Source organism: Buteo buteo, chromosome 2, assembly GCF_964188355.1.
Source record: "Buteo buteo chromosome 2, bButBut1.hap1.1, whole genome shotgun sequence".
NCBI lineage: Eukaryota > Metazoa > Chordata > Aves > Accipitriformes > Accipitridae > Buteo > Buteo buteo.
Window position 1 is genome coordinate 9,638,478 of NC_134172.1, and position 26,057 is coordinate 9,664,534.

Below are 26,057 nucleotides of genomic sequence, written 5' to 3' on the forward strand. Positions count from 1 at the left end.
TGGCCGCTTCTTGTTCTCTCCGTTCTTCATTTTGAGAGGAGCAGGAGTCTCTTGCAGCTTAATTATGGTTTCTTGCAGGAGTCCCCCTGCTTCCCCTCACGCTGGTGGCTGTACAGTATTCCTCCTCCTCCACAGACTTTTGTTAAATACAGTATGCACGGCGCGTACCAACCTTTTAGATCCAGGAGATTTCTCCCCCATTGATATATAAAAATACCTGCCTATGGGTTTACATCCAGGTGGGCTTTTTGCTGCCCCTTGCCTTGTTTCTGGCATTAAATCTGCTTCCAGAAGGACCAGGGGATGCTGCTCCTTTTGTTAGCTTCAGCACTTGATTTTTTAAATCGTTTTCCAGCAAACACAGCTACAAGGTCACAATCGATCCACAGCCAAAGTTTTGGCACATTTTTTATATTTCACTTGAATATAGCTGAAACCAGGGACAGATCCTGCATGGGCGTAAACCTCTGCAGCCTTTTACTCCCTTAGACCTGCTTTCTGCAGGCGGCGGATGCGGCTCAAAGTTCCTCAAGACACTTGGGAGCGATTTCAAACCCTTCTAATTTTCCTGATAATATTGGCACTCCTGGGTGCTGGTTTCCTGGTAGCTTAATTTTTTTTTTTTCTCTATATATAAACCTGCAAATGTTGATAGCTTGAGTTTCTGGAATCAACTCTCAGTCCTCATGAAGCTATTTTAATTAGAATGGGAGGGCTCTGTTAACTAAAAGTGGAAGAAATATTGATATGAGGATGCTCTGAATTTTGCTCAGCCTAGCGAGCATCTTCTAACTCTTTGTGAATGCTGAACTATAAGAAATTTTAAATAGAATTGGGGGGCTACTTTTTTCCTCTTCTTTTTTCTCCTTTTTTCTCTTTTTTTCTCTCTTTTCTTTTCTTTTTTCTTTTTTTTCTCTCCCCCTCCCGCCTTTTTTCCTCCATCACCTACCATTACCACCTAAACCCTTTTGTTCTCGCATCTGTAAAATACCACATTCCCAGCCACCTTTTTCACAACATGCACTGAAACCCAGCAGGTTTATAATATCTTCCCCATCCCTAAGCCCACATCGGATGCCTTACAGTCCTGTCATATTTGTTTACATCCACTTGGTTTTAGTCCCTCGCTCTTTTTTCCTCCGTAGAGCCTTCGCCCCCGGTTTCCTTTGAGCCGCCTTTCATGCCAGCGGACTCTGGCCGGTTAATTGTTCATCCGGGATAGGCGAGGTTGAGCCGGGCTGAGATGCGTTTCTTCTTGTTGTGACAATTGTTCGGACTGTTCGCCACTTCACGCTCGGATGAGTTTTTCTCTCTCCGCTGCCCGTACCGCCTCGGTTGGCTCTCCCGCGTCTCCTGGGCGCAGATGCATCCCAACACGGCGCTGCTTTGGCTTCCCCTTCGGTGAGACTTTTCCCCTGCCTTCGCAGCAGATTTTCAGCCGTTCGGGGTTGGGTCTTTTTGCCATCCTCTGCTGGGGCTGGGGGTTTTGTCCCAGAGTCAGCGTCGTGCGGGCTGCCCCAATATTGACTTCCAGTCCTTCTGGACTTTTATTTTATTTCATTCAATGTTGGCACCATATGGCAACTATGGCAACTGAATATATAACCCTATTCAATTTCTGACTCCAGTCTGGCATATTAAAGGGCTCCATGCTCTGGTCTGGAGGAAAAAAAAGTGATTCCTACAGGACATAGTGGTAGAGAAGTTCAAATAACACTTAGCTGCCTTTAAAGTTTCCCTTTTCTAATATGACAGACAGAAAAAAAAAAGAAGTTAAATATATTTGACAAGGTTTCACATAGGGCAAACATATAATATATGATGTTGAAAGTGTAACAGTTTAGTCTGAATTAATAGTACAATTATAGTATATATAAAATCACATTATATGTAAGGTCCACCAGCAACATATTTGTGTTTATTTTTGTTTCATTTTATTTGCAAAGAAAGCTGGAACTCACTGCTTCTCAGAAAGTCAGCTGTTAATAAAGCAGCTGGCTAATAAAGGCCAAAAATTAATGTCTGAGGGAAATATTTAAAAGCATCCTGGTGACTTAGGGACATGTGTCAGTTGGGACACATCATTTATTTAGGCATTTTTGGAAGTTGCAACTGGAGTGCGCACTTGCTCATGTGGGTAGTTTTCCTTGTGCATTCCCTTTGAATTCAAGTTAAGGTTACTCATGTGCATAACTCTCTTCAGGACTGGGCCCTACGGCTGTTTCTTCCTCCTGAAAAGATACTGAGGGAACTAATTTTTCTGATGATTAATCTCAAACACTGCACCTGCAGTGCCTGTTTTCACTTGAATGAGAAGAGATTGATTTATCTAGCTATCTTTCTGTCTGTCTCATTATCCCATCTCCCGTAGCATCTCAGTGCCTCAAAAAATGATGACGAACTTATCTTCCCAATAGCCATACGAGGCAGGGCAGTATTATCTCCACTTGCCAGATGGGGAGATCAAGGTAGGCAGCAGCAAAGTGATATGCCTGAGGTCATGTCAGAAGTTGGTGGCAGAGCCAGGCAGCGCAAAGAGCTTTCCGGACTCCCAGACCCATGCCATAATCCCAGTGCCACCCACACTGCTTTTTAGATCCTCTGAAAAGGATTAATAAGTCCTGCTGCTCAAATCCCAGCTCCTCTTCGTGGAGGAGCAAAACCTTGCTATGGTCCAGCACGACTGATTGCCAGCGCTGCTAGCTGAGCAGAGAGCTGCAAAACACACATCCCCTGGCAAGGAACTGCGCAAGGGCTGGAAGAAAGGAGCAGCTTCTCTTATTCTTTAAGAGTAAGAAAAATATCACTGCCAAAGCTAGGATAAAAAGTAGACGTCTCTTGAGGTTCCTCCTGTGATCGCCTGCAGCGCAGAGCTCTGGTTAGTTAGGTGGGGGGGAAGGCGAGCACGGGGGGCTGCTTGGAGGGACCCCAGCTACGAGCGTGGCATGGGCAGAGCGGCTACGCCGTGGGTTGGGGTCTGCTTTGGATGGGGGAATACCGGAGGGGTCAGCTGGGAGAAGGATGCTGGTGAACCCACTGGGTGTTCCCACCACTTGGCAGTCCCAGCCCAGCACACAGGGAGCTGAAGAACACATTCGGTGGTTGTGTCTCCAGTGGCTGGAAGGCGGTCCAGTCCTGGCCATGCTGTGTGGAGAGTCCTTGCGGTAATTATCCTTGATGCAAGGTTTTTGCGTGAGTATTTCAATGTTTGTGGGAGCGATTCCCTGCCAGAACTGAGGGCTTTTCCCAAAGAGATGTAATCCCATCCCTCTTCCAAGGTGAGCCAACAGAGAGCAGCTCCAAGGTGAGGGTCACCCACCCTAACGTGTGGTCTGCTGAACACCCGGGGTAACCTGGGTTTCTCGTCTGACTCCAAATCACGGCTTGAATCCTGGCTCCCCATAGTACCTAGGAGTGACCCAGACACTGGCCTTCCCTGGTGCTTCCCGTCCTGCTCGTCCAGCCCCAAACTGCTGGAGTGCAGCTCTGACCCGCTCCAGACAAGACCTGGCTTCGTGGGGATCCCACCAGGAGCACGCCATGAGAGAGGCCGTCTGACAAACTCTCAGGCATCCCAAGGTCAGTGGAGGGGACATTTTTGTGGATATCTGTAAAGGCGGACACAAACCGGAGCACTGAGCCCAGGGCAGAGCCACCAGCGTGCCCGCAGAGCTGCTGCCCGGACAAAAGCAGGTGACACCACTGCAATTGCAGGCTTGCCAGGCTGAAATCCTACAGCAAACGGGCAAACAGCATTAATTAAATTCCAAACCCACCTGCTTTAATTAACTTTTTTTGCTGTCCTGGTGCCCAGTAGCACCTCCTACCCCCAGCACCAGGAGGATGACACCGTGATGGCCACCAGCTGATGGAGGTGGCACCGTGGCTGCCCAGGAGCCTGGGCAGGACCTCGCTGGGTGTCAATGTGGCTGCTGGGGATGGCAGAACCCACAGCAAAGCCAACTTTGTCCTCTTGCCCCAGCCAAATCCTAGGGGATGTCCCTGCTGAAGCCATTTTTAGGGTGCACCAGAGGAGGAACTGGCTCACTGCAGGTTATCTTTTCCAGACACATCAGCTCCATTGCTTTCAACAGGGCTACAAGCACGGAGGACTTGACTTTTCTTTTTTCTTAATGTGTATCTTAATGCGCAGTCGATGGGGCTAGTTATCTTGTCAGGGGCCTGGGGTAAGCAGGGGGCTGATGGGTGACAGCAGCCAGCAATAGTTCTTCGCATGCGGCTTTGTAGTGTGCACCCAAGTATTACAAGCCTGGGTCCAATAAAAATAAATAATTAAGTGTATTTCCTGGGGCAAGAAAATGAAGACTTGGAGCTGTGGCAAGAATGAATAAGTACAAGACCTCTAGACCTGCAGTGCACGCACGCCGCGTGTGACTGACAGTGGGTTTCTTGCAGCCATCACATCAAAATACTCCCGAAAACTGCTGTGCCGGGTGTCACCGAGAGGCGAGGCTCCAGCCCTGCCTCCCCTGCCAAAGGAGGGGACCCGGCACGCCAGGCGGGGGCTGTGATGGATTTTGAGCACCCCTAGGAAACTTTGCTGTGCTTCAGACGGTGCCATCGATTTAACATGTCGGTCTTCGAGTGAAGAGGAAGATGAAGGCCTTCCTCTCCCCCAGCCTTGCAGGTGGAGGGCGGGCAGCACGTGAACCTCCGGGCAGGCCCCCCAAGGGAGAAGCGAGTTGTCACCTGCATCCCCACGAGGCTCCTGGCTCCCTCCAAAGCTGGCTATCCTCCCACCTCCCACCCCAGCCCACCCACTCGAGTTGTCCCACTCCTGGCAGGATTCAGGGCATCCTTATTTCCTCAGAAACATTGGTGCAAGCCTTAAGAAAGGAGGGACCCCTAATCCTTGGCACTAAAGATCCTCCCATCATGCAGGCTGCTGTGCTGGGGATGCCCAATACCAGGGACCGCTGCGTGGCACATGGGGCTCTTGGTAGGCGCACTGGGAAAATGGGTCAGCATAAAAGCCGTCCTTTTCCAGAGCACGCCTGGGATGCCTCCTAAATGTATTTCCAATATGTAAAACAGAACAGGGATGGCTGGCGCATGGGCAGCAAGAAGGATCTACATACGCCTGTGTGCTCGGCTTGCTGCTACAGAGGGAAGGGGCCAGAATTAGGGTCCCCAAATCTTCACCCATTTCCCCAGCCGGGCCAGCTGGAGTCTCTGCAGAGGTTTCTCCATTTTGGAGAATGACACCTTTGAAGCGAGGTCTGCATCTTGCAGCAGGTCAATGGAGCATGAAATGCTCCCAAGGCAGGTCTGGACATTCACCACCAGCTCCATCATGGGACCATTGTGTAACAGACACCCGGTATCACTGTCTGAGTTTGCATTTTGGCCTGTTCTTTTCCAATAACCTGAGTTTTTCCTCTTCTCTCCCTGTAAGTTGGTTTATACTTACCTTCTATTTAATTTCCTTTGCGAATCTTGGTTTCTTTTCAATTTTGGAAATAACTTTTCTCACATTTTAGGGGAAAAGAAATGCAGCCCAGTGTTTCCTGCATCCCTCAGCAGATGCTACACTGCCACCTGCACTACTGTCACGGCTGTTTGGGGGAGGGACAGTCAACACTTTCTTGTTTTTAACAATTTTGCTAGTGCCTGTTTTTATGAAAAAATAATTTAAAAGTCGTTCTTGACAAAGATACCCCAACAGTACTTAATTTTCCCTGGTACACCTACAACTCCTCTCTGTCATGTGCTCAACTGGTTTGGGTTTCCCCACTCCAGTTCCCAGTGCCTCGTGCAGCCCTACTCTAACCCCTGATCCACACTAGGTCTTTTCTCTCTCTTTTCTTTATTCTTCTCATATGTCCTCACTCCTTAGGTTTTATTCAGCCTTCTTGACTCTGCCCCAGCCCTTCACTTCTCTTCTACAGCCTGGCTCCTCCCTGGACTTTCCCTCTTTGCTTCTCCCTGGGGTTTCAGAGCCTTCCCTGGAAAGACACAAGCACTCAGCAGGACACAACTGACTCAGAGGGGACAACAGCACAAAGTCTTCCTTTCTAGAAAAGGCAGGGACCAAGTTTGAAACCTTTAGACATCCATGAACCTTGGAGTACATGTTACTGAACAGGCTAGGTAGTGTAAGACTGTGCCCTAGCTCTGCCTTAGTTTTTCCTCTGTTCTTTGCCTTAATTCAGAAGCCTTCACATGGTGAAGAACATTAATTTGCTTCAAGGATTACACTTCAATAACTTCAAAATTGTCCTTCTGATCATGACTTGGAGGAGATTTCTTAGAGGTAACTGCCTCCAAAAGAAGCAAGTCTGAAACCTGTCAGTGAAACGGCTACTGCAAAATTGCTTTGCCAGAGTGAGCATCGCATCCTCTTGCCATGACACATGGGCAACGCTGCTCAGAAGCGTGGCTGGGACTCCAGGTTTGCTAGGCCACAGACCTTCTCACTCTCTCCTTTCCCACATGGGCTCATCTGTGCCACAAACTCTGGAAGACTTGGACTGAATGACCACAAATCCAAGCCACTCCGTGCACCATCAGCTGCACAGGGGGAGGTGGGTTTTTGCCAGTCAGTCCTATCCCGCCCTCCTTCAGTTTATTCAAGTTTTGACCAGTAAAAGTTGTTATTTCTGGTGGCATATCTATCCAAAGAAGCTGGTAACTTGTTTGAAATAAGGGGCTGTGCCTGTTCATCCCCAGGAGTGAGGAAACTGGGCCAGAGGAAACTCATCCAGGCAGAGTCAAAGAGCAGCAGCTGGACTGAAACTGGGTTCTTCAGGTTAAAGGTGAGGCTGACAACCTTCCCCAAATGCACACACGCAAACAAATTATTGCCATGGATGGTCACGAAAGCATTTGTCTGGAGGATTTGTATTAAGTACTCCAAAATACACGTCCTCCTGACAGCAGGACAAGTGCAAGATGAAATAGTTGGAAGCAGATGAGATTAAATGCAAGTAAGAAATTGTCTTATCTAAAAATTTGTGGTATGAATATAAAGTTATTTTTCCTGTCAGAATATCAAATAAGATGGTATCAACCAGTAAGATGGGATCTCACAGATCTGATAGCCGTTTATGCACTCATAAGTAGTCTACTTCTATACAGAACACGAGACACGCTTCCTTAAAAAGTTGATATCAGTTTCTGGTACTATTGTATTCAAACCCTGAGAAAGTAATAAGGAATGGGTAGATAAAAATTAGCTCTACCTAAATATTAGTGCTGAATAGTGGTATAGCTATTTAACATACGTCCATCAACATCAGTCACAGTCTAGGCTCTAGGAAAGAGGATGCAGAAGCTTGGTGCTTCCATTGGCAGACACCTCTGTCTGACACCATTCCATCCTCAGGACCCACAGCTTTTCTGTGTGGAAGGACCCATGTTTTCTGAAGCTAGAAATGTCTCTGTGGCCAAGCTGCTTCTGATCTGAATGATCTTGGGTTTGCTACAAAAGAAGCAGAAGAGCTGGATGTTGAGATGGAGTTTGTGACGCCAGGTCTCAGATGCAGAAAAAGCAGAAGTAAAGTTGAGAAATCCCATTCTTATTGTTTTCTGTGAGGTCTCAAGGAAGGACTTCCATCTAGAAAGATCGTGTCTCTCAGGAAGCTTGGAGCCCTCCCATCCTGGAGCAGAGCTGGAGGGACTTTGTGTTTTCCCTCACAAAAGTAAGGGTTTTTTTTTTCAGATCTTGCCCCTCTGTAGGAGAAAGAAGTGGGAAAACATGCTAAACCCCAGAAAACTTAACCTGTGTATCCCAGGTATAATTCATTCATCATCCAAGATGTAGTCCTGAACAAGAGCTGCTATAAATGGGACCTGGTGCTGAGAATACTGTTCCTAGATCTGGGCACTTGCAGATAAAAAGAAAGATGTTCGTGTTAATATGGACAATGTCCGTGAAGTGTCAGTTAAAAAATTCTGCTGATTTCTTCTTAACCTGAATAAGAAAAGCTCCAAATATTAGATGAGTTGCCTTGATTTGGTAATAAAGTTTTATACACAGAACTCAGCTCTTTATATCTTTCTATATAAGCTAGCTTTTCCAGGAATCATCCATTCTCAAAAAGTCTAAGATATCTCCTACTTTCTGTCTGAAGCATCTCTTAGAACTGCCTTCAGTCAGTCAATGAGAAAAACCCTTTCTTGTAACCATGTCAAGATGTTGGGTTTACTTCTCCTTTGGGAGCATCAAGAGCAAGTTCAGTCAAATCTCTGAAATTTTCCTGGTATAAAACAAGTCTCAGCAAGAAGAGAATCAGGCACTTGCAGCATTTAGGACAGTGATATCAATGTCACAACACATGCCACATTTCCCTGCAGTGTCTGTGGAACTGGAAGAGAGTATACACTACTTGAAAAATGTTCTGGATACCTTCTGGAGATGTTCCCATAAACATTATCCAAACAGGACCTTCCATACAAACCTGTGGCTTACACAGAGCCTAAAAAGCCTGAAAGCATTGCTGTAAGTGGTAACTCATCGTGAGGATTTGAAGAGCATCTCAGAGTAACTTGAGTGGCTCCAGAGCACATTGCTACATGCAGTGCTCTAGCTACACACAAGTTATATCCCAGGTACCACCAAACTTTAGCTAGATGCTTTTCTTCCTTAAGTCAACCAGTAAATAAACCACCAGCAGGACAGGTCTGCCATGAGATCATACAATCACTCCTCAATTACAGCTTTTGACAACTGGAAGTGTCTGGAAAAAAATTTGCCCGGTGTGTTTCATGTGCTTAGAAGTCATTCTTCCTAATTTCTTGCACAGTCAAGACAAGATCTTGACCTCTATGGGGCAGGTAGCACTACTGTCCATGCAGACACCAAGTTATTGCTGAGAACCCTGCTAAGGCAGTGTAACCTACCTGTCTTCCTGAATACAGTCATGAAAACCCAGCTTCCTGTCAAGGTAAACGAATATTTTATTAAAACCAGTTGTCATATAGAACTAAATCCCAAAGCTGTGAAGTATAAAAGAGGCTTTCAAGCTGACTTTCCTTGAACTGTGGCAGCTTAAGTCTTGTTGCCATTGCTGAAGCTCATCAGGAAATCATTTGAAGGGCTCAAAGGTTAAGAATCTGTGTTTTCATCTGGACACAAAGGTGAAAGATCAGATGGCTGATCTCAGCTACTTGTGTTTTGTCTTTTTATCATCATCTTCAAATGAATCAAAGAGCTGTTCATTCAGTTTCATGAGGGCAGGGCTTTCTTAGACGTATCCAGGGTTGTTTATAGGCTTTTCAGGAGAGATGGAGGACCCTCCCTGAAGAGAAACAGCCAGAGCTGGTGATATTTCAGGAAGCCCCTGAATTAGACAGCCCATGATGTTAAGTTTTGTACCAACATGTAATACAAAACACAAGCTCTTCCCTTACTATTTGAAGAAAGACAACAGGTGGATAAAATAAGCAGATAGGACTGAAGGATGGAGGGGAAAAAGGAAAAAAGATGAAAAGCAAGGGGGAAGTCCACAGTGACTAAAGAAGACACAGTCTCTAAATATAAAACAGAGCAACAGACTGAGCCCTGCACACCCATCAGAGAAGGTAAGCCAGGAATCTCTCAAATGCAAAATTCTGGAGCAAATCCTGAGTTCCCCTCTGGGAACTTTGGGTCAAACAGTGGCCAGCCCCAAGGTGCTCCACAGGAGCACTGCGCTTGATGGAGGAGCTGCGGCGAAACACAGAGGATGCACAAGAACACGTGGCAGTGGCCATGACCACCCTGACTGTGCTGCAGCTGCCAGGTCTGCATCTCTGCCCGGAGCAGAAACACACTTGAAGTTAAGCCACAAAACACGTGCTTGTTCCTAGAGGCTGGGGAACATCTCCCACCACGGAGACTTTGCAAAGTCAGCGAGAGGTGAGTGACTGCTCGTGCCTACAGCGTGTGCCTCCTGGTGTCCCAGCCTCTGGCTCCCACTAAGGAGGGAGCAGCTCCCTCTTATTCCACATGTGATACTCCAAGCCTCTTCCCCAGTACTTTAAAACCCCTCCACAGTGCAGTAGCTCTGGGCAGAAAGAAACAGACTGACAAGATCCCCCTTAAGGAGAATCTTAACCTAAAAATACTTCTCCATGGAGAGAAGATGCAACTTTCTCATTCCTTACAGGTTCTGGGTGGGAAAGGGCTGCAAGCAGATAGATCTTCATGTCTGTCCCTCTTTTGAATCTGGAAGACAGCAGACAGGTGGGTTTCCTGAGAGTTCAAGGACTGACTGTACAGGAGAAGCAAAAATATGGGGAAAACAGGAGAGTCACTCATTTTGCAGAGATGAGGCAATCCGAAATCTGGATCTATCCTGTGCACCATGCTATGCTATCATATGAGAAAGCCTCGCAATGGCAACACCCCCCCACCGCTGAGTTTACGTCTTTCCCAACTCTTCCCACTGCTCCCGAGTGACCCCAGCACAAGGGTGGCTCAGCCCAGAAAGAGCTCAGCTGTCATCCTTCAGTGTGCTGTCCCAAAATGTCCTGGCTGTGCTCAGCACCACCAGGTTATTTCTCAGCCTAGTTTCAAGCAGCTACTAGAGCCCTGACATTCATTCTATGAAAAAGCCCATAAGAGAAGAGATACCGCTAGCCACCCTGGAAAGCGAGCACAACTGGGAAAACTGTGTCTGGTGGGAATGAAGGCCAGTAATCCAGGTAAACTGTGACCATCTGGTGTGCTGCAGTCCTCCTCTCACCTGGACCAGTGTAATCGAGGCCTTTGAAAAGGAGAAAGTCAGTCCTGATTTTTGGTGCAGCACGCCACAACCTTTCAATGCAAAGTTTCCTGATAGCCCACACAATGGAAATATAAAGTTCTTTATAATAGCTAATAATAAAATCAATGTATGTCTAATAGCTAATAATAAAATCAACGTATGTCTGCAGCCCAGTACCTATGTTAAGTAATGTGGTGCAGCAAACCAGGTGTTGGACAAGGAATGAGGATGTGTGATTTCTAGTCCCGTTTCTGCCAAATTTTGTCTCTACTCCTTGTTATTCTAAGTTGTGGGTAAAGGTGCTTATTCACCCTGGTAAAGTGCTTTGGCTTGTTCAGGTTGCTCTGATGAAAAGCACAAAGACTGTATGAAAGATGACTCAGGCTCAGAAAACACCAAATATCTTGAAATTCTTTTTATGGTCTTACCTGGTCATGCAAAGTGAAGCCTTTGAAACTCAAAGGAGAATTACCCCGAGAAAACCAACCTCACATATTCCCACTCCCTGGGATTCAGGCATCATCGCTCTCCTCCCAGGCTGCACCATCCTCAGGTGACCACGAGTTCCTACGGTCCCGCGTGGGTGTAAGGCACGGCCAGGAGGGCTCCGGGAGACACTGTGGCTTAAGTCAAAGCCTCTTCCAGGCAGGTTAGTATTAAAGCACAAGCTGAGTGTTAGGGTTTAATTCTGCATGGGAAGCTTCTTTAGGAAAGGCAGAGTCACAGGCTGGGTGCTGAGGGCTGGCAACACTGCCCATACTGGAATTAAGCCCAGGCGACTGGAAGGAAGGAAGGTATTTGAAACTGTAAGATCTACCCAACCTAGACAGCTCAGTTTTATATTCTGAAATTCAGTGGTAATGGGGGAATTAGAAGGGAAGAACACATGGCGGGTATATTGATAACCAAAGCCTCATAGGAGGCACAGCTCCAGCTCCCCCCTGCCTTTAGCCATGTAGGCAGAGGGCACCTAGAAGCTCATACAGGGTGCTCCATCAGTCATAAATTTCAGTGTAGGAAGGAGACTGGTTCTTCTTCTTCCAGAAGAGCCAGGAGTGTCTCGCTGGATGAAAGAGGTATATTTTGTGGTTCACTTCATGTGCCACAACAGCCAGAGCAGCGTGCAGCAGGCTGGGGGCACAACCATGCTGTCCTGCTGCTGGCCAATGCAGTTGAGCATGGCAGAAAATGCCTAACACAACTAAATGCAATGGAGAAATATTCATTAGTCGCCAGGATATAGCTTACACAGTGAGAGAAGTTGAGACAAGCCTCCATCTCTCTTGGTACAAGCAAACAGGCATTCAATCACTCTTTTGTATCCCCAAATAATACCTTCTAATAGTTTATCATCCTCATGGAGGCCTGAAAAGATGGCTGCGTGGTTAAGACCTGGCCACAGCAAGGCCAAAGGTGGGCAGGTTGTTTAATCGGTGCCCATTCTCAACCTGTGAAAATGTAGAAGCAATACTCCTGTATCATCTGGTGTGTGGTGACAAGTGTAAGAGCTCCAGGTGAATTAGCTCTGCTGCTCATACAAGGCCAAGCACATGGGATCCCAATCCTGACCAGGGCTGAGAGCCACCCCCCTAACAGAGCTCATAATGCACAACAACAGTAATGAAATTCAAAGACAAAAGAGATCAGCTCAAGGTACCCTGTTCACCGTGTGTCACACTTTGCACAGTGCTTAACCTTCATTTTCCCACTCTTTACAAGCACCAGTGTCACGCTGAAAATTACAACCTGACCCTTGGTCCTGCTCAACAGCAAATGGCTGGTGCAGATCTTATTTTTGGTGTATTTGGCCCTTGGCACAGGTCTGAGCAGCGGCAACCTGGTGCTGCTTCTGTGCTTCTGCGATGCTGATGCCGGCTGGAGCTCAGCCCTGATTGCAGGAATTAGCAGAACCGATCAACACGCGCAGTCAGATAAATACAGCCCTGCCGAGCACCAAGGCTTTCTGAACTCTCACCTTTTGTTCATGTCACATTTAATATGACAGGGATTTTTTTTTTTTTTTTTTACCATTTGAGAAACATTGCCATATCGAAATCTTTTTCTTTCTTCCTTCATTAATGTCTGTGTCACCTCAAGGGTTGTTATAATTCCTTGTTGGCTGCTCTTCCAGAATTTGCTTTAAGAAAACTTCAGCTAGTTTTGAATGCAGCTGCAAGGTTAACTAGAAATAGAAAATGTCACGAACATGCTGGATATATATCCCTTCTGCTACCCTGCCACTAAGCCAGCTTTTCATAAAGTTTGAAACTGATATTAATATTTAACTTTTAACTCACAAGATCTTTCTTGGTCTCAGCTCTGCTTAATTAGCTGACATTTAGCTCCCTCTATTCCACGGCACACACCTAGGAGTCCTTGGGTACCGGTTTATTAACATTCCCCAAAGTAGATTGGAGCAGGCGGTTACCAGAACCTTTATCAATTGCTCCCGAAGGCGATGGAATTTATTGCTGAATGCCATTAAACCAGCCAGGTCTGTAAATATGGTTAAAGGCATGAAGACACCCTTGTTTTCCAAAGCTTCTCGCTCAGTTTAAATGAGCTTTGTGAATTGGTCTCTCTCTTTCTCTTACTCTTTCGCACGCAGCCTTGTTGAGGCACTCCTAAAGAAAGACTCTGTATTAACCTATATTGCATTAAGCACAGTTCTGCTGTTAATCAACGCTCTTACAGCGATATACGCTGCTGCAGCGCTGCTCCGGCATTGACACAGCTGCGTGGAAGTTGCCGAGCGTAGCAACACCACCTTGCATTTATTTGCTAACCTTTCACGCTCTTCCCTTACCAAAAGCTTTCCTCCTTTTCATCCAGCCTCAGAAATCCCCTGCTCGGACAATATAAGGTGTAGGTGCTAGTTTTACATCTACGCTGAGCCCATAGTAACGTATCAGGAGCATTTTTCCCCTCGCTCCCTTCCCTTCCCCTGGCTGGTCTCCTGTTGCCCCCTCCACCCCTCCGGTGGCAGAGGAGCTCCTGCCCAGTGGGTAACTCCCAGAGACTTGTTCTCAGAGTAACCGTATCCAGCCCAGCACTAAAAGTAAGGAGAATTTTCAGAGACCGACATAATTTAAGATCACTCACGACTCCATAACTGCAATACTAATTACCTACTTAAGCCTCCAGAACAAAGTATGCTGTACTTGGATGTGTATGCCATAATTACGAGGTATTCCTCACCACTCCCGCTGTAAGACCCATTAATAGTATTTCATTTAATACATATCTGGCTCTCCTCATTTCTAGTAAACTTGGTATGCATTAGGAACACCATACAAGTTAATATTTTGCTCATAAAATTCTACAATGCTTGTTCTTTATGTCAATGAAACAGTGACAAGCAATAAGCATTTTCTAAAATCTGTATTTTGATGAAGCTATCACAGTATGAGCAAATGTCAGACCACAAAGACAAATATGAATAAAAAATATGACTAGTTAGTGAACAACCTTGGTTTAGGGCTTACCTTAGTAAATAAAGTTTTGATCTTGCCCATTCAGGATCTTGCTTCATCCATTTTTGGTTCCTCAGCGAAATGAAGTTGGTGACTTCAACTCATTGAGCATAAGCCACATTTGAAATAAAATCTGTCACCAGGAAAGTGCTCTTTGCCTGGTATATTTGGCATGGAAAATGAAATAAACCATTTTAAACAGAATGTATTAACAGACCTCATGAACTGGGGACCCCCAGTCTACCTAGGTCAAATGTAACAGCTGTATCCCAAGTCAACAGACTAAAGCTACTTGCTTTGGTCAAGGATCTGGTCCTTCTTTCCTAGAAATGACCTTTACATTTCTGTTGCATTGATAAAAGGCTCAATCATGCCTTTGGATACGTCTCTGACTCCATCAGAGTAAGGTGAGATAAATAAGGGAAAAAAGGCAGGGGCTGAAGTCAGGACATATTTCTCTGATTTTCCACATAGGTTTTGAGATGTTCATCTTGTGGAGGGAACTGAGGAGACCAGCTGAGGACAGCTATGTAAATATCTGGATAGATGGGATCCCAAGCCGGTCATGTCATGTCATGTCATGTCATGTCATGTCATGTCATATCATATCATGTCATATCAAATCATTTTACCTAGTCTGCTAACTCACAGAAGATAAAACACATGAATCCTTTTTCAGACAGAGCACTTCTTACTGAACCCAGGATGAGTTTGGCTTCACAAAGGGCCTCACAAATTTTAAGTTTGCTTCTCAGTATCTGCTTCAATAAAGCCACAACAAAACAATCTGAGTATTTACCCCAAAGATAAATACCCCAGGCTGCTGACAGTACCTATCAGATGTGGTCCACTACAGCATTGCTCCAGTTGTACCCAAGTTACACCAGGATAAGACTGGGGTGATACAGGGATGAATCTGGCCCGTATCTTATCATTGATGCAAAAAGGAACAGATACAAAAATCCTCTGGTAGTTTTTCACTGTGAAATTCAAAGACAGAATGCAAATGTGCAAATTATAGCTTAAAGAAAGACTTTCCTTCTGAGGGCCGTATATCAATACTATCACCTAGCTGTGTTTTCTCAGCGTAAACCACACTAACCTCAGTGGTTGAATGCACTCATTGAGCATGGCACGAAAGGACTTATGGCTCAGTAAAACAACCCAGGCAGGTAGTCAGGAGCTCTTTCATATCATGACTGTGATCAATTTTGAGGCCATATCAAATAAAATACAAGACAGCACTAAAATTTTAAAAAGACAGAAAAGAAAACTCTAACATACCCGCCTGAAATAATTTACCAGTCACTGTTACAGAAAGCACAGAAGTTCCCTGTAATTGTATAAAAAAAAGGAAAAAAATCCCACAAATTACTCTCTATTGCCATCTTGGTGTGTTTATTTTGATGTTTTGATAATGGTCGGGTGCTTGCACTATGCTGTTCTCCTGGATAATCAATTTTCTTTGTTGCTTTTATGGGTTTTTCATGTTGAATGATAAAAAGAGGATGCTGGAGACAGGGAATAAAATTTTAAATTTGGGGAAAAAAAAGATATGATTACAAATAAGGTGAAAATTAACTAGACTTTAAAATAGCTGCACAGATTCTCAGCACCTGTGTTCCTTGTATGTGACCCGGTAATATAACTTTTTTAAACACACTTTGGGTCAAATCTGTCTTTTCTGTCCACTCAAAAATCAGCAGATTTCACAGAATGGAAATAGGAGGGCAATCCAAACCTATCCCATTTATATGTGTATGTATTAGTTTTATATGTAATGTATAAGAAAGATTTTCCTGCTCTCGGACTTTAAACGGAGCCAGCTGACGGTAGGTTTTGCATCTGAGGTGAGCTCAGTATCCATACTGAAGACCCCACCTCGGCATAAATTGGCCATTTGGAAGCAGAATGAAGTAGAAAGAGAGTTCAAATATTTGAAAGCTTCTTTAAAAATCGATGTTTACATACACATGAAAGAAAGTTTTGAATTGGATTAAGTGTGAAGAAAGTCTTCCTTAAATACTGAAGGCATTTCCATTTTATATAACATAGCTGCTCCACGATACTCAAATTATAACTTTGACAAAGTATTCTGCAAAATTGGTCTGTCAGTAGGATAGGGCAGAAAATATTCCATCCTGAGCAAAAACTGAAGTGTCTTTTTAAAAACACTAAACCAGGCAACAAATACTTGTGTAACAGATTTAGGGGACCAGATGTTAAACTGTTGTAAATCAGTATTGCTCTAATGGGTTCTGTGAAGCTCCAACAATTTATATTCACTGAGGGATGGACTATGTTATTGTTGAAATATTTAACAATACAAATATTGTAAAAATATACAAATAAACTTTAAAATTATGTGACACATATTAACAGATTTTTAATCAGTGTGGGGTTTTTTTTGCCACAATATGATTCATCGTTTTATATTCTTCAGTAGTTACTCAATCTGCAGTAAAAGTGACATATATAATTTTAGAATTCTTTTTTTGGTTACAAACCTTACTTTTTCTCTAAATATTTTACTGCTTTGAATGAACTATCCTTGTTACCTTAAACCCATGGTTAAGTAGTTAAAGTCTGTTTAAACAGAGCTTTCATTGAGTATTGGAGCCTGAAGCAGATATTCTCCCACTTTATCTTCTGGGGACACAGTGACAACCTGAAGTAAGTCCCAGCTCTGGGTGAGATTTATGACCGAATATTTTATACTGATTAATAAATATTTTGGACCAAAAAAACCCCCCAATGATGAAAGGCATAAGCCCTGCCGGGAATATTTTGATGTTTTTTTGACATTTCTTCAGCAAGAAAGCTTTAATTTAAAAAAGTTATTACACTAGTGGTTCTCAGGTTGAGTGAACATTTATATTGGGATCAGTAGGACTTTGATATGGAAATTTTAAAGGAATGGCTTGTTTTAAAGAAACTACACACATTCCACTACGTTATTTCACCTTTAAAAGGAGAAATATTTGGAAAGTTTCCCATCGCCATCTCAACAGCAGCAATACAAACTTAGCAGCTCTTAGCTATAAACTCTAAACTATTTCTGTTATGGAAATACAGATGAATTGATCATCTGTTAAAACAAACACAAGAATTTGAAAAAATAATAGGTTTATTGAAATTATCTTGGTTATCTTTTTCTGCTGGAGCAGGAGGCTCAGTTTTTACAGACTCTAACTTTTACAATCAGATGTTGGTTTTGTGAAAATCAGCACAACTGAGATGAGTACCTTGGGGTAAATAAAAACCTGAACACAGAAATAAGGTCAAATAGCCAGTTACCCCTTAAACTCCACATTCTCACCAAAACCTCTGCACATTCATTTCAAAATACTTTAATAGAAAACCCCTTAAAATGAAAAAAAAAAAAAAGACTAGGGAATGTGGGCACATTGAAAGTTAAAAATAGAAAATACGGGAGATATTACAATGGCAAGAAATGATTATACAAGGAAAAAAATGGTGTTTTCATCTTACTTTACTCTGTAAAATGAGGAGCTGATCTCTTCTCTAACCCTGTGCGAGCAGCAGCCTCTGCACAGGCTCCTAAGGAAGGAAAAGTTGGCTGCGATTTACTTATGTCCTGAACAGTAACACTTTGCTAAAAGTACCTATTTCTTTAATAAAAAATATCTATTTTTCAAACTAGAAAAGACAGGTTTGCTTCTTGAAGCACGTCCACCACTGAAAGTGTTAAGCTGAAATTTAAAGCACGTTCCACTACTTTTGCCCAATAAATCAGGAAGAAGGCACAGTTTGAGGCATAACCATGACACAATGATAGCGAGTCAGGCTTTTTTAGATATACTCTTTGAAACAGAGCAAGAAGAATTTTTTAAAACTAGAGTAAAGCAATCTATTCTCAACCCCCATCCTCAAATGTGTTAAATAATTCAGGGTCTGACTCTTCCCTTCCGAGGCACAAACACGACCCGTGCATCCCCACGCAAGGTGGCATTTTTGCAGAGCCCCGAAAACTCTCGCTCATTTTAATTGAAAAAATATCCCACGATGCCCAGGTCTCTAATGATTTTCACATCACAAACCCACAGTTTATGGGGAAATAGTTACCAGAAACCCCAGCCAGGAACCGCCCAAGCCCTCACAGTGAGCCTGCTGCTGCCCAGGTGGGTTTCACATCTGGCTTTGGGCACTTGCTGGTGCAGCCTTGGATGGGGTTGGCCATGGATTGACTTTGGAGAACAGACCCCAGCATATTGCACCCTAAGAAAAATTTAACAGCAGCAGTAAACACAGAAAATATCCCATCTCACTCTCCAGAGGGGCTCACATTAGCGTTTAAATTCACTTTCCCTTGTCTTCCCAGTATAATCTTATAGCTGCAGCTAAAATCTGTGGGTTTTTTAATCAAACGTGGTATTTTAAAACAAGGAGTGTCACGGCCCAGTTCTTTAATAAACCCCACTGATATGGATCCTTCAATCCCTTGTAGCGTTCAGGGAAATCTGTGCTCACAGATCCTGTTGCAGGGCAGGGGACTCAAAGGCTAATCTCTCTCTATACTGTTCTTTTTCCTAGTTGCATGGGGAGAAAAATGTGAGAAAATATGTAATTCCAGGGTGCTGTGGCAGCATTAAACCACAGCTTCGTACCCCATATATTGACTTTATTAACCGTAATCTTGCAGAGGGTATTAAGGTAAATGGTAAATGGTTTAATGGCAGTTTAATATTCTGCACATACCCATAACAGACATTTTAGTTGCTTTTAATTGATGTAGCTGCTAGCTTTGTTAAACTCTCCAGGAGAGTAGTTCTCACTGGGAACGAACCTCCTAGAAAGTATCAGTTTGCAAAAACACAATAGTTCGAGCGATAATTGTGCAGAAAAAGACTTCTGGATTTCTTTGCAGTTGAATAAGAGCGTTTTGTTTCACTTTTGTATAACTCAACATCGGGTGCCTAAATTATAGTCAAACTTTCCAAAGAGCTAAATAAAGAAATACAGGGGTTAAGTCACTTTTAAGATAAAATGGGGACTGGAAGATTTTAGCCAAACAGAACATTTTTATAGCTGTGAGCACATTAGAAAAAAAAAAAAAGATATAGCAGAAGTCCTGGTGTTACTTAAACAGTAGCTTTCAGCACTCATAAAAGATGCGGTATTAAATTATTTTCCACTTATAAATCAACTGGCTGTGGTCTATACATTAGCATAAGCTTTAGCTGGTTTTTGGCTTCTTACTTGTCTTCGCATAACTCCATCTAACCCCGAATGAAACGCTGCTGGCATGGTACTGAACCCCAACTATCACAACTAAAAATATATATAAACCCAGAAAAATGATTGCAATCGGAAAAAAAAATTAAAGCGCTCTGCAATTAAAAACCCCTCTATTATTCCATTGGTCCAACCGGGAACCGCACCTCCTGTCTGAGGGGGATAAAAAAAAAAGGGGGGTAATCTCCTTGAAAATTAACTTTTAGATTTTTTTAAGCTTGTAAAAATAGTAGAGGATCTGAAGGTGTGTCTCAGCAGGTTTTGCCTGCCTGTCTAGTGCTGAGACTTTTTGCCTGATCAAAGAATACATGACAGCAAACGGATCTATGCTTGTAAATATCAAACGGTTTGATCATGCTAAAAGACTTTATTGAAGTTTCCCACTTTTTAATCAAACAAGAAACATCCGCCTCCAGCAGCCATAAAAAAAGGTCTGATATGATATTAGAATAAAAAAAAAAGTACTAAACATGACTTACGGATAAGGGTTTTTCTTCCTATAATATGGGACTTCCATTAATGTCACGTTTGTAGGCTGAAAGGAAACTGCAACCCTTACTGTTTTACCATAGCACAGTATAAAAAGGGTTTGATTACACCAATATTAATAAGTCTGCAATGGGCCACAAGAAATAAGGCATGTTCACATACACAGCCTTTAAAACAGAATTAAAAGCATAATAATGAAATGAATACATCACTGACTTGTTGTTTTTTTTTTTTTTTTTCCTGCTTTATGATGAAATCCACAGCATCAAAATCTGCAACTGGCCCGTGGAGAGGTTTTCTATACTATTTCTGTCAGTTAGTATGATAATTCCTCCTCCCCCCCACCAAAAAGTTAAAAATGCCATTCTGAGTGAACACATGGAGCTCTGAATAAAAAGAGCCAATAATTTACAGTAAGACGATAAGAGTGTAATATTGCTTTAATATAATGTATTAATGAAAATTGCCATTCTAAAATAGATAAGACTTAATAATATAACTCTCATTATGTTCTGTGAGTTGGAGGCTTTGGTAAGTTATATGTTAGTGCTGTGTGGCTGGCGTGAATCCTGACACAATTTCGAAGACTCGCCATTTCCAATGCCAGTGGAGCCTGAATTTATTTTCCCTGGAAAAACCCAGGCAGGCACTTTCCTGCTCTGTCAGGTATTACTGTGCTCCTCTGCCAGCTCCTGCCTGTTGCAGAGTTCATGGAAACATGTTTTCATTATTTTTAATGAAATTTAATAAATTTCTTTTCATCCCACTTTATACATAGAGCAAATTAGCTTAAAAAAAAGTCTCTGTGCCTTTTTTTTCATATTTATTCTTTAACATACTGACATTTTTTAAATGGGCAATGGGGTGATACGGGGAATGGCATATTAATTTCTTGCCGTTGTTTTTATGCCAGGATAGCTCGATTGCTCTGTAGTGTTCCTGCCACTTTTGCGAGCATCTTATATTTGCAACGATGAGGGCTTACACTTCTCTTTATTAAATGGCAGCTTGTTTATCTGTGCTAATTGCCAGGAAGAAAACTAAACTTCTTTCCTCTCTGCGGACCACTATTTATAGTTAGGAAGAGCAGCCCTGCACAAATGCAGAGTGGTATTTGCGTGAATGAGGCGAACGTGCGGTTACAGCAATCTCTTCTGTCAGAAGCGAGAAAATTATTTTGTTGATGTGAGAAGGCTGGATGAGCACACAGTGTGGGTTTTAAACCCAAAATGTGATTTCAAAGGGAAAAAAAAGCACTTTTGAGCAGGTCCATGGGAAAAAAAAAAGAAGATATTTTTAACAATGCGAGCTTTGATATCAATATTTTGCATGCACCTTTGGCAAATATTTTTGTAGTATTACTGAAGATGCACAAAACTGCAATTTGTTCTCCAAAAGGGTTAGAGGCTGCTATGAGGGGACCCAAGGAGGAGAGGGGATTTATCCCAATCTCCTCTTCTCTGAGAAAATCTCTCTGGAAGATGATGATTTTTCTACATTATCCCATGGACCCTTCTGGGTTATGTTTCTGAAATGCCCAGGAAGTTTTTCTGTACAAGTCCCACTACCAGAAATCCTGCTGTCCATTTTGGAGGAAGTACGTTGTTTTCAAAATAATTTGCTACTCGGTGTGTCTGCTCTTCTGGCACAACAGAGAGTAGCTCTGTTATGGCAGATATGACAAATAAGAAATATTTGTAAAAAAATCAAACCCGTCCTGGAAAGTTTATTTTTTGGAATTATTTGTCCACACAGAACTTTGTGTCGTCACAGATGGAGTTCTCCAGTGCTCTGCACTATGCTTTTTTGAATAAGTATTAAAAATACACTGATGCTTTAAAGTACATGAACTTATTTCTATGAACTTCTAGTGAGTCAGCTTTCACCAACTTCTAGTACTTTTTATGGGCTCTATTTCTTACATCCCAAATAATGCTTACAGCCTTTAAATCTCAAAACACACACCAATACTCACAGGCGTTGATTCTGAGATCAATATTTTCATGCATATTCTATCACTAAAGGCAGCATGTTGAGGAAGGATAATCCAACTTCATTTATAATCTCATAGTACTTAGTGCCTTAAGTGATGTGCTTTTTAGATTCAGAAATGAATATAAAAGTTAAAAAAAAAAAACACTGAAAATGAGGGCAACAAATGGAGGAATGGAGGAAGACTTTAAATAAGCTGTAATTAATTTTTGCAAGCATTTTCTTACTTCGTCAGGACTGAAAAGAGGCCTTACTTGAAATTATACATTTTACAGAGAAAGAAAACATTCATAAAATACATCCTCCCTAGCAGGTGATGGGGCAGTGGGCTGGCCAGCCCCTCTAAGGACAACTCTTGTCTGATGGCAATGAAGAGTTCATCTAAAAAATGAACGGCACATTTCTAAAGCTGCACTCTCATGGCTCGCAGTTCAGCTTAGTGGCCACAATTAGCAATTAAACGGGAGAAACAAATCCCTGTATTTTGTTGCAAGAGGGTTAGTTTCATTTCTGACTTGGAAATGACAGCGCAGACACATAAGGAGCAAAAAATCATGTAACACCAGGAGGAAAACACACCGCGTTAGCAGGGATGCTCAAATTATGCTGCATTAATATGCACGAAAGATTTAAAAAGAATTAAAAGCCTTTAAAAAAAAGGGCTGTTTTTTAAAAAGTCATGTAGTGTCATTGCTTATTCAACAACAGCCCACTTCTCCTCCAAAGCAGTACGCTGGGTTTGAAAAAAAAAACCCAACCCCACACCGCTGTAGAGAGAGCACATGTTACATCAGACACAGTACCTGATTTTTCACTGCACAGCTTGTCAGCTAGATAGTCTGCCTCTTGGGCGATAAGTGAGAATATTTCATCTTCATACTCTTCTACGATACTTTCCCACTGTAAGGATGAAAAAAAGGAGGATACTCGTACTGTGCCTTTTTTTTTTCTTTTTTTTTTTTTTTTTAGCTAGAAAGAAGCAAGGCGGTTGCGACGCTGCGGCGAGGAGCCCCCGGCTCGCTCTGCTCTCCCTGCCCTACGCAGCGCGGGGATGAATGGGCGCTGCCCGAGAATTAATGCTACCAAATATTACTTAAACTTTATGCCCAGCCTCACTGTTGTTTCAAATCCACATTCATGGGTTGGGGGGGAAAACCCCTCCAAAAGGCATTTCACTTGGTTAGCGACCCCCCCCCCCCCCTTTCAACATGGACTCAGGGAGGAGGCACTTGAAATTTAAATAAAGCAAGCCCATTTTGTATTCTGATATTAGCGGTCACGATGTGCAATAAATACAGCTCCCTGACCATGCAGATGCAGCTCTGATTTCACTTCAGATAGAGCAGTCCACAGCAATGAACCGCCGAGCCCCCCCCGCCCCAGTATTTAGGGAGCTGCTGGGAATTCTCCTCAGTGCCACAAAATGGGTCTCTGAGCCCCCGGGAAGGACGGAGGAGCACGGCTCCGAGGGGGTGCACCATCCAGCCTGGTGTTTGGTACCTTTTAGGAAGCCTGGGTGCATAATACGAGGGAATTCCTGTCCCCAAATCTCCAGACTTTGACCCATAAACAAGGGGAAGCCCTTTAACGTGGGTAGAGAAAAAACCATACTGAAATAAAACCCGCTCGCTGGAAGTCGTGCTCAGTACACGCACAAAAAAAGGCCCTTTGCTGCGCTTTGCTAAAAAAAAATCAAACCAATATCTGCCAGGACGTGCAATAAGCCTGAGCTGCCGGTGACCGAGGCAGAGCTGCTGCCTCCGCTCCTGGCCGGGAGCTCCGGCCCTCGGAGCGTGCACGCCGGCTCTCTCGCCTGCCTCTTTCAAGTCTCCAACTGCTTGAAAGGCCACGGCCAGCACAACCCCATGGCTTTTTTGGGGGTCTTTTTTTTTTTTTTTTTTTCCCACACACACACTTTCCATTTAGAGCTAAAAAAAAAAAAAGACCCCAAAAGCATTAAAAAAAAATTAAAATATGTATTTGAGGAAGGTGCTGGCACGAAGCCAGGCAGAGCACCTCAGTGTTTTTAGCAGAATTAGCTGAGAAAAATCCATCCCTGCGCCACGAGGCCTAAGAAAAAAAAGATGACATCCCTCCTCTCCTCCCCTAATTTGTCCATAAATACCTGAAACTACTTTAGTAGCAATCTGGATTTTTAGCCACTAGTACAATTCCCTTATTTCCTGCACATAAATCAACAGAGATATTTTTTCTGGGAAATGCTGATTTATATTTAATCACTTAGAAAAAAAATCCCCAAGTAAAATGTAGTTTTGGACTGTTGGAGTTTAGGAAATATGTAACGTATAAAGCATCTGGTATAATCCGTGAGTTACTTCTGCAAGTGACGTGCCTTTTGTAAATGCTTTATTCATATTTATGAAGCCCTAAATAGATCTGAATACATTTCTAAATAATGTTATAAAGCATCTGACAAAACGCAGTGTTATCTCCAAATGCTCAGCCGGTTTCTGTTAGTAGCCAGTACGGAGTATGTTAAAATATGGCAAAAATCTTAAAACAAGGCACGATCTGCATGAATTTCCTAATGAGGAGAAAGAGTGGGCACACTGACACAGCTTTTGCTGGAAAATAAAAGGTTACTCATTTGTTATGTTGGCTTACGGCAAATTTCCAAGGTTTGTAAGCATCAGATTAAACCTGGATTTTTTTTTTTTTTTTTTTTAAAGTCTGCATAGATTTTTCTCTTCTTGCCTAGGAGCAAACCTCTCCCATCTCCTTTCCTGTCCCAAGAACTCCTCTAAGTTGCTCTCTGACTTTGCCAAAGGAACCTCACGGAGGCAAAAACTGATTTTTTTTGCTTATTACATCACCACCCCCCCCCCCCCACTTCATACAGATAATGCCTACTCAGGTCGCGGAAAGAGAAAAAGAGCATCCCCCTCGCTCTGTAGAGCTGTTGACACATTACATTACACACGTAATTAAAAACGTCAGCTCGAGCTCAGGTGGCCCTGCGGAACCTGCCGGCTGACACCCAACGCGCCCCTCGCGCCCCTCGCCCTCCTCCAGAAGCCGGCCGCCCGGTGCGAAACCTCCCGGCAGCCCGAAGAGACGGCGGCGAAGGGAGACGGCCGCCGGCGGCGGGGCTTTCGGGCCACGAAAGCCCTTGGCGCTCCAGCCACTTGTTTCTCTAGTTGAAGCGGAGTTTGCCAAAGTCCCGGGCTTTCAGTTGTTGCTCTGTCTTTTAGCCGCTGCTCGCCAGCTCAGATGCAGCTGTTTAATACCTCCCAGGGGTTTTGTGCGGAAAATAATAGCTTACAAAACCTAGCTTCTCCCAGGTTCTACTATTTCAGCTTTATTTCCGAACAGCTGGTCCGTGTCTTTGTCCATCCCCTTCCCTCCCGGCCGCGGCGAGAATTCGGCAGGAAACCTCCGGCCGCTACCTACGCCCCGAGAGCCACCACCGCTGGCGGTGGGGGTCAAAGAGCAACCCTCGCCCTTGGAAACGGGGACAAAAAAAAAAACAAAACCACCAAAAAAACAACAAAACCCCAAACTTCGCGCCCCGTCTAGACAGGTCAAGGTGCAAGATGCTCCTCTCCCTGTTGCGTCTTCCGGAAAGGGGCGTGAACCGGAGCCAAGTGCACAGCAAACACCCGCGCCGCATCCCTGCCCCTTTAGAAGACTTCTTTTTTTTTTTTTTTTTTTTTTTTTTCCCCTTCTTCTTCTTTTTCTCTCCACCCTCTGCTGATCAAAGTAGGAAGTTTTCATGACAACCATAGTCAAAGGGCCTGCATCGCAAATGAACTCGATTTCGGCGATGTTGATATATCCCGGCTCCATTGTCTCTTTTCAGACACAGTATGAACCCTTCCGGTCTCAATGATTACATTACAGAAGGACTTTCACATGTGGGCTTCATTTGCACAAAGGGGTTGCCTTGCTTCACCACCATCTGGCCACAAATCAGATAAATAAAGGCAGGAGAATTAAAATTAAAGCTTAGAGGCTTTTTTTTTTTTTTCCCCCCTCTCTCTCTCTCTCTCTCCCCCTTCGTCTTCTTCTTGCGCCGGGGCCCATTATGAAATCCCTCCCTCCCCCAGTTGCATACGGATGGGGAGTCTACTTTTTATGAAACCTGGGAAAAGCAAAAAAGTGCCTGCAAATAAAAAGA

The 26,057-nt window shown here is 43.6% G+C and overlaps 1 protein-coding gene across 1 annotated transcript; it reads right to left on the minus strand.

The window, feature by feature from the left end:
* Nucleotides 1-1,209: 1,209 nt before the first annotated feature.
* Nucleotides 1,210-25,726, minus strand: CNPY1 (canopy FGF signaling regulator 1). Its single transcript, XM_075022519.1, is given in 5 exon segments — nt 1,210-1,353; nt 22,652-22,819; nt 24,545-24,607; nt 24,610-24,696; nt 25,625-25,726. Coding segments are annotated over 5 exon segments (564 nt in total).
* Between the last annotated feature and the right edge of the window lie 331 nt (nt 25,727-26,057).